This window comes from Silene latifolia, chromosome Y (assembly GCF_048544455.1).
Source record: "Silene latifolia isolate original U9 population chromosome Y, ASM4854445v1, whole genome shotgun sequence".
In the NCBI taxonomy this organism is placed as follows: domain Eukaryota; kingdom Viridiplantae; phylum Streptophyta; class Magnoliopsida; order Caryophyllales; family Caryophyllaceae; genus Silene; species Silene latifolia.
The window spans coordinates 455,560,154-455,569,941 of NC_133538.1; the positions used below are offsets into that span (position 1 = coordinate 455,560,154).

At 41.1% G+C, this 9,788-nt stretch overlaps 1 protein-coding gene across 1 annotated transcript; it reads right to left on the bottom strand.

Annotated features, from left to right (window-relative positions):
- Positions 1-6,344: 6,344 nt before the first annotated feature.
- Positions 6,345-6,980, bottom strand: LOC141632829 (uncharacterized). The gene has a single exon (XM_074445340.1). It carries the CDS (start codon positions 6,978-6,980, stop codon positions 6,345-6,347), a length of 636 nt encoding a protein of 211 aa, XP_074301441.1.
- Positions 6,981-9,788: the final 2,808 nt, after the last annotated feature.

Consider the following 9,788-nt stretch of genomic DNA (forward strand, 5'->3'; position numbering starts at 1 on the left):
ATCACTTCAACCTTAGCCACATCCACCTCAATCCCTCTCTTTGAAACTATGTGACCTAACACGATGCCGCTTTTAACCATAAAGTGACATTTTTCGGAATTCAACACAAGGTGTGACTCCGTGCATCGTGATAGGACCATAGTTAGGTGGTCCAAACAAGCTTCAAAACTATCTCCATCGATGGTGAAGTCGTCCATGAAGACCTCTAGGACTCTTTCCACAAGATCCGAGAAAAGACTCACCATGCAACGTTGAAATGTACCCGGAGCATTACACAAACCGAAGGGCATCCTTCGGTATCCATATGTTCCGAAAGGGCATGTGAATGTTGTCTTGGATTGATCCTCCGGACGTATGGGAATTTAAAAGTATCCGGAATATCCGTCCAAGAAACAATAGAATTCCTTCCCACCTAACCTCTCTAGCATTTGGTCTATAAAGGGTAGAGGAAAGTGATCTTTGAAGTCATGGCATTTAGGCGGCGGTAATCGATGCAAACTCTCCAACCGGTTTGAATCCGGGTGGGAATTAAAGATCCTTCTTTGCCCTTGAGTACCGTCACACCACCCTTTTTAGGTACACATTGAGTGGGACTTACCCATTGAGAATCACTAATGGGGTAGATGATTCCCATTTGGAGTAGCTTGATGATCTCTTCCTTCACCACCTCCATCATTGGTGGGTTTAATCTTCTTTGTGGTTGCCGAACCGGCTTTGCTTCCCCTTCCAACCGGATCTTGTCCATGTAAACGCTTGGGCTTATCCCTTTTAGATCCGCAATGCTCCATTAAAAAGCTTCCTTGTACTTGTACAAAACCTCCACCAATCTCCTTTCTTGATCCCCCTCAAGTTGGTTTGAAATTATGAGGGGGAGAGTGTTGTTTGCCCCAAGAAACACGTACTTCAAATGGTCGGGGAGTGGTTTTAGATTGGGGGTGGGTGGCTTAATGATGGATGGAAGTGGTCTTTCAAGGGAGGCTTCTAGAGGAAGGAATTTGGGGTAGCTAGGATTTGTCTTTAAGCAAAACAAGTATTCGTGGAACAGGGGGTTTGGCAGACTGCCATGGGTCTGGCAGACTGCGGTTTGTCCAGCAGACTGCCGTGGGGTTTGGCAGTCTGCCGGATTCCCTGATTCCGAGCTCTTCCTTTCCCATTTGATCGTCTTCAAAGGGTGTTTCCTCCTCTAACTTGTTGACATAATCCTGCACATCATTAGACAACAAAAACCGCAACCCTTCTTTCTCGACATTGTTAGTGAGGGCCACCTCAAGTGGGTCCCTATGACTAATTTGGTAAACTCGATTTGCCAAATGTTCAATTTTATTAAGAAAGTAGCAACAACTCAAATCATCGGTCTTTTTCATCGTCTCATACACATTGTATTTCAAGACTTTTCCTTCAAATTCCATGGTCAAAGTTCCATCATACATGTCAAGCTTGGTTTTGGAGGTTCTCATGAAAGGCCTCCCTAGCAAAAGGGGTGTAGCCTTAGAGTCCAGTTACATGTCCAAAACATAAAAATCGGCCGGAAATAAGAACTTATCAACTTCTACCAACACATCCTCTACAAGGCCCTTGGGGTGAATTGTGGAACGGTCCGCGAATTGTATCACAATATTGGTCCTAGACAAGGGAGGCAATTCTAAGGTCTCATAAATGGAATAAGGCATGACATTAATAGAGGACCCCGAGTCTAGCATAGCTCTAGCAAAAGCTTTGCCTCCAATTGAGCACGGTATAGTTAGCATGCCCGAATCATTGCACTTTTTGGGAAGATTTTGTTTTAAAATTGCCGAGACATGCCTACTAACCGTGACTCTTTCAACTCCTTTCCTTGGATTCCGTTTAGGGGTGCAAAGTTCTTTGAGGAACTTTGCATACCTAGGAACGGTGTTAATGATAGTAAAAAAAGGGACGTTGACCTCACATTTCCAAAAAGTCTCATAAAGATCGGTGTCTTTATCAAACTTCTTGGGACTTGTGAGGGCACTAGGAAATGGTACCTCCGGTTCGTACTCTTGTTCAATCTCTTTGAGTTGATCCTTTGTGTTGGTGCTTCCTTCCTTTCCTTTGTCAATGCTCCAAGGACTCTTTTCTTTTTCCTCATTAGCTTTTGAAGATGATCCTTTCTCTTGTTCAACCACAAGCTCCTCTTCAATTTGCTCTTCAATGTCAATAACCTTTTCTTGTGACTTGCCCCTTCTCTTCTTCTTGGGAGGGGATTCTAAAGTTCTCCCCTTCCTCAATGTCATAGCACTAGCATTCTCTCTAGGAGGAAATGTAGTGGAGGGAATAGAAGTTGAGGTCCTTTGATTTTTCTTGGCAAGTTCTTGAACAATTTGGCCAAGTTGGACTTCAAGGTTGGCAACCTTGGCATCACTAACACTCTTGTCGACATCAATCTTGTCAAGCCTCTTGTTCGTTTTGACTTGCTCTTGCAAAATGTTCTTAAGCAAGTCTTGAACATTTGGTTCTTTTTGAGAATTGTTGTTGTTACCTTGATTGCCAAATTGGGATGATTGACCTTGGTTTTGGTTTCTACCTTGGTTGTTGAAATTCCCATTCCTATTTCCTTCTTGATTGAAATTCTCATTCCTATTTTCTTGAGAGTTTGAACCTTGACCTTGTCGGGAATTTTGGTCCCTCAAGTGGTTGAATTGACCATTCACAAAGCTCTTTGAGGTGACACCACCCCAACCAAGTCTAGGATTGTCTCTACTCCCAACATTGTAATTGTTGCCACTAGGGTCATAATTGTAGTATCCTCCTCCGGAAGGATTCCTAGCATTGTAATTCCCATACCCCATTGCACTTACATTCTCCACTCCAATTCCTTCTTCAATCATGATGGGGCAATTTTCCTCCAAATGAGGACCTTGATAATAGTTGCATTCCACTTGATTTCCCCTTCCCCCATCCTTGCTTGGATTGTTCACTATCATATTCTTCACTAAGTGAGTCAAATCATTCACACTTTGCTCAAGGTTTTGAGTAGATGAGGAAGAGGTTCCCATTGAAGAAGTATTCCTTGTTCCCTTTTGAGTTCTTCCATAATTCGTCGTAGTAGAGGCAAGTCTCTCAATGATTTCCTTGGCATCCACTATGGAAAAATTTTCCAACCCTCCTCCGGTAGCGGAATTGACCATTCTTTGATCATCTTGGCCTAGCCCTTCATAGAAGTTCACAAGAAGATCATGATCGCTCAACCCGTGGTATGGGCATTGAGCTACCAACTTTTTAAACCTCTCCCAATACTCATGCATGGTTTCACCATTGAGGTCTTGTTCTATAGTAGTAATGGCCTTCTTAGCACGGTTGTGACGGGCATCGGGGTAATACTTCTCAAGAAAAGCCGCCTTCATTTCCTTCCAAGTTCTTATAGATCCCGGATCAAGACAAAAGAGCCAATCTTTGGCCGAATCCAACAAAGAAAATGGGAAGGCCCGTAATTTCAATTGATCCTTCGTTACCCCATTTGGAATAGCACCTTCACACATCATGTGAAATTCCGAAAGGTGACGGTTTAGGTCATTCCCCGCATGGCCATGGAACTTAGGCAAGTTATGGATAAAGAAGCCTTTGAGTTAGAAATTTGCATTGGCTCCTAAAGGGGGGTAGGTGATACACAAGGGTTGCTCATCATAATTCCTTGCTCGTATCTCCCGGATGGTTCTCGTGTCATTCGCCATAGGGGGATACTCTACTTCAATCGGATTTACTTCAATAGGTTCTTCTAAAGGTGCTTCTAAAGGTGCTTCTTCTACTCTATGTTCTCTTTGTGCTCTTTGGTACCAAGGATTAGTAAATAACCACGAATATGCTCCAAAAGCGTCCTCTTCCACGGGGGTTGATTCACCGTGTCGTGGAGAGCTAAACATAAACCTTCGCATTACACACACAAGTTAGAACTTCCACTTACTTATCCAAAACAAAGAGAAGAGAGATAACTAACATGTAATTTAACAATCAAGCTTTTAGCTATGTTGCCCTTCCCCGGCAATGGCGCCAAAATTTGGTAGAGAAAAACTGGAGTCGTAAAAAGCTAGAATTAACCTATCAAATTAACAATTTATAAACCAAACTCAACTCTACACTATGCAATTAAGAATAGTAGCAAAGGGAAGTAAGGGTCGAACCCAAGAGAAGGGATTAAGACTAAGAACTTGAATTGTAAACTATTGGCTACTAAGTAGGTCTATACTACTAATTAAGATACTAATGACAATTTAAACTTAACAAAAGGCACTAATCACAAACAATGGGTATTAACAAAGATTAACTAGTAGGAAACATGGATGAAAAAGGATTGATTTTGGGAAACAAACATGGAAATATGAGTAAAGATTGAAGATCTTCCTATTGAGACAATTCCACAAACAACTAGTGTGCAAGATTCAATATAAAGGGGAAAACTTGATGCAATTCTCTCTTAGTAACCAAACAATGATAAAGTTTGACTCTTTTATTTCTCTCTTACAATATTTTACCCAATACTATCACCTCAAGAGGTTGATACATGTAAATTAAACCATCCACATATACCCTTCAAGCTTAAGCAACAAATCATTAAACCATGAAAAGAGACTAAGCATGAGCATTAAGAAATTGCCAAAAGATGAAGCTAGGATCAATTCCTCATAAGATTAAACCATACAAATGAGTAAAAGACATGGACTTTTCTATTTGTGGTAAGAATCCTTTAAACCAATTCAACAAACAACATACTTGCTTCAACAATCCCAACTAAATTAAACAATTTCCTTAGGATTTGCACTAGTCAAGTAAATAAGATGTAAGAGTGATCAATTCATGCATTCATCTACTCAACATAAGAAATAAAGCACAAGAAAAGAGCATTAGATAAATTAAGAGAGGTTTAAGAGTCTTACAATACCAAAGTTGGATACTTTGATCAAATTACATCAAGCAAAGGGAAGATTAGCCTTCCATCTTCTTAGAAAAACCCAAGAATTGAAGAAAGATTAACATCCAAAGCTAAAAGATTACAACTTTCACCCAAAATAAAGTGTTCTTCCTACTACAAGTTTTTTAGAGATTATTCAATAATTAGATGATAACTAGGTCTTCAAACAAGAGGAGTATTTATAGGGCTGCACGAAATTCTAGGGTAATACGGAAATTTGGGCTTCCATTTAAGCCAACGGGCTAAACAAAAGTCACGAGTACAGCACATCGGCAGACTGCCGTGTCAGACTGCAGTGGCTGGTGGCAGTCTGCCAAAATTCCTGAATGCGAATTAATTCTTCACTTCCTCAACACGAGTTCTCCACTACTTAGCCTTCATGCTTCCTATCAAGGAATGTTGGCTCCGCAACTGGTTCATGTAAGGTCGTCTCCGCGTGATTGCTTGCCTACAAGGGTGGCTAGAGGTTCGTGCTCGGGATTCCGGGTTCTCTCCTCATACCAAGCTCCACACATGAATCAAGAGGCATTAGTTATGACAATCATCGGGACGGGAAGATTAACTCTTTATTCCGACAAAATGACCCTTAATTAAGACATACTTGGCCTAAGAAGGCCCTAGTGACTCGACACTTTTTGACTCTATCACTCCTCCTGAACCAACTCAATACTTTCAGTATGTTCAACATCAACATGTTTTAAAAAAATCTCCGGTGTAGGAGAAAAGGTGGGAACTTCTGCTGTCCCAGAAATTTCATCATGGGGAGTTCCCGTCTGGATGGTTTTTGTGGTGAGGGTGCGGACCCTCATAAAAGACATGGACCTTGGGTGATAGAAACTCGAATTGTTGCCTTGTAGCAAATTATCGTAATCTTGAGATGATATATTTAGTGCATTATGAGGTCGCTTCTTGCTAGTGAAGCGGAGTTGTGGTGAACTTGAGTTAATTGAGGAGGACTGACCGACCTCAGAATCCTTCACGGTTTTATTTGGCTCCCTGCTACTTTTGGAATCCTTAGGTGCCGCTGGTGATGTAATGGGAACACAATCAGAAGCCAACGATGGACACGCCAAATGCTTCTTATCTTTCTTTTCACTGCCAGAACCCAACTGTGATGATGCACAACTAGCCTCGTCCATAATCTCCACCATATCTTCCTCTTTACGGTGGAGAGGAGAACCAACTTCTTGACTTTGGGGAGGAAACACCAACACTTTCCCTGCTCGAACATCATTTGCAGTCAACGAGTCAACAATAACACGCTTACCATTTGCACAGGGGACACGTTCAGGACACAGTTGCTGCTTCTGTCCTAACTTCTCAGTACTAGAGTCCAAATGTGACGATGCACAACTTACTACTGCATCGACCGTCATCTCCCCCCATCAGCTTCTTTACCATGGAGAGGAGAAACAACTTCTCAATTTTGAAGAGGAGACACTAACATTTTCCCTGCTCGAACATCATTAGTATCCAAAGAAGCATCAATAACCCGCTTACCATTTTTGTTTATTACTTGTGACTGACGAACAACTTCCAGTTCTCGAATAATTTCCTTATTAAGAGGTTCAGCCAAGCGTGCCTCTTCTAAAGCAGTATGAGCCTCTGGAAACCTGTTCAATTTTTTAAGGGCCACAGCTTTCCGAAAGAGAGCTTTAGCATTACTAGGGAAAAAATTTAAAACCAGAGAACAATAGATCAAAGCTTCCTCAAAACCTTGGAGCTTATTAGCACAAGCTGCTAGATTTAAACACAAAGAAACAGCGAGAGATATGATTGTGTTTAAATCAAACTCAAAATTATCTTTAAGAGACGAACAAAGTAAACGGCACGCGGTGTCGTAACAGCCACCTGCCTGACCAAACTGATTTTGTCGGAAAAGGTTATTACCTAATTCTTTAAGCACTTGAATTTGAGAGAAAGGGGAAGCAACCTGGGTAGAAGCTTTCATAAAACGAATTTCCTCATCCGACAAATTATCGCCACCATGAAATAAAACAAAAAATTCAAGAAAGTTTGTGGCAGAAAAGGAAGGAAAACTTGCAGACGATGTCATAACTAAGCAACCACGTTTACGCGACAACCAAACCGAAACTTAAAGCAACCCAGAAGAAATCCAAAAACAGTAATTAAACATTAAATAAAAGCAGCGCAAAGAAAACAGAAATCAGACCATATATTTCATAAAAGAGGGAATGCAGCACATAAGCGAGAGACTTACTGATGATGATTGAAACACAGGCGAGTTTCGCGATACAAACTGATACGCCGCCGAAGTAACGATGGATAGAGAACCAATCAAAGGAAGACGGAGTCTCTCACCGGCGACCAAGAGAGATTTAGTAGTGGCCGTCGGCGAGAGGAGGAAATTGTGGTTGGCGGCGGATTAGCGGTGGGATTTTTGGGGGTATTTTTTGGGGATTTTTTAAGCGGTGGATTCAGTTCCTTGATGGTTTCTTTGTTATTTCATGTTAGTGGGCCATACCATACATAAGAAACCATTTTTCTCTACAAGATGATTATTATAATCTAAGACACCATTGAACTACTTATATGGTTACTTATTAATATTTATTAATTATTCCTTATCTATATTTTCTAGTAGTGTTGGAGCGTTTTTCCGTCATTTTTCCTACATACATTATGGAAAATCCCGAGTAAGGCGGAGCTAGATAATGAGAATTGAAGCTAAAGTTTTCATGTCATGTTAATTTACAAGTTCCGACGCGAGTAATAAAGGTCACATGTCATTCCGTGCTCAAAAGAATAAAATAAGATTGAGTTACATGTTAGCGTGAAGATGGATACATGATTATGGTCGAGCTCATTTGAAGTTGGGTTTCTATGCCAAACTAAGTTGGGTTACATGGCATTCCGAGTTCAAAATAATGGATTACGATGAAGTTACATGCTATAGTTAAGATGGTTTCTAAGCTGAAATGGTGACGGAATCATGCCCGTATGAGCCTAGCTACGACCCGAGCCAATTGAGCTAAGCATGTGTGATGATTGAGTGTTTCTACAACCGCCTTAACTTGGCCAAGCATGATGACTATTGGGGTTACACTCTAGCACGCACAAACCAGAAAAATGCAGCCACGAGCCTAGCCATGACGCCTCAAGAGTGTAGTTGTATGATACGAGCTATAGGTGATGCGTAGGTGGTTATGCGTGGTGTTTGGAGCAGCCACGGCTGACCATAGCTGGTGCACGTGGTGGCCAGCATGGTGGAGGGTGGTGTGCGTGATGTTACAAGCCATAACAGCCAGCCCATAGTCGAGTCCCATGCCGAAATTTACGACGGGGTTTCATGCTTATATGAAGACGAACTACATGCTATTTTAAGACCGTTTTATACGCTGGAAGGGTGGTGGAACCCAGCCTCACTCGAGCCTAGATACTGACTAGTGACTACCGTGGTCTGGTGTTAGCTATGTGCTTCCCTGATCGGGTTTTCAACCCCTACCCACCGGGGTGGCTGCCACCTTCAGATTATGTGGAAAGTCAAGCTTCTTACGTCCCCGATCGGGGACACCAACCCCGACCCGTCAATGTGGCAGCAGCCATGCTGAAATGGCGTCCGTTCAGCTCCCAAGACCATTCCTATATAAATACAAGTACTAGTTTCGTGTGATGCATATTATATTCGGCCGTCATTTCGCTATTGTTAGTGTTGAGTTTATGGATTCAAGTACCTAAGAGGGAGAGGGGGTGAATTAGGTACTATTTTAAAAATTGTAACTCCAACTTTATTGAATTAAAGTGAGTTACGAGGACACAAGAGATGAGAAGATACTTTGAATAATATTGAAAGATTGAACAAGTATCACAATGAATGTTTGCTGAAGTATGAAAGTAACAATCGTTCTGACTGTATCTATTTGTCTCAGTTTGTGGAATATGACAGCAGACCAAATGCGACAGTATGATGAACTGTTACTTCTAAGGTTAAGCAAAGCAAAGCAAACAAACAAAGTAAATTGCAGCGGAAATAAAGTAAAACAAATGAACACGAGATTTTTGAATTGGTTCGGCAAATACTCAAGTGCCTACGTCCAATCTACCCTTTTTATTGCTTTCTTTTAGTGATCTACTCCGACAACTAAAAGACCCTTACAATAAAAGACACCAACCTACTCCGGTTGTAAAGCTAGTACAAGAACTACTCCGTTCGTATGACAAGCTAACTCGCAACCTACTCCGGTTGCCAACTCACAACCTACTCCGGTTGCCAAGAGTAAAAGACTACTCCGTCCTAAACTCTACTAACACACTTAGAATGTTATAGGATCAAGTTTCCACTAACACATTCTTAACAAAGAATAGAGATGGACAACTTTTACAAGATCAACAATTCATAAGCAAGAGAGTTTAGTATAGAAAAGCAACAGTAGTCACGACTGTAACAACTTGAAGACACTTGAAAACTTTTAAAGGTTTTTGCAAATAAACACGATTTTTAGGCTTAAAAACAATTTGCAAAGATGGAAGAATTAATTCAGAAAAGTCTTGAGATTTAATGAAGGATGGGCTCGCCTTTTATAGAGGAAATGGGTGAGGTGGTTGCTAGGGTTTTGAAGGGTCAAAGACCTCACATGTGAAGGGCAATAGCAACCACCCAAAACTTGCACCAAAGAGGGCTCTTTTGCAAAGGTAAGAATAGGGAAAGATGGTTTGAAAGATATCCTTAAAAGCTCATGCAAATTCAGAAAACAAAGGGAGAAAAGACAAGTCACATGATGACAAGTTAACACTAAAATGGCAAAAAGCATTCTTTGTTTTCTTAAAGAACCAAAGGGTTGAATTTGCATAAAGAGGAAACATTTTGAAAATAATAATTCAAACCACTCTTTATTGAAGACCA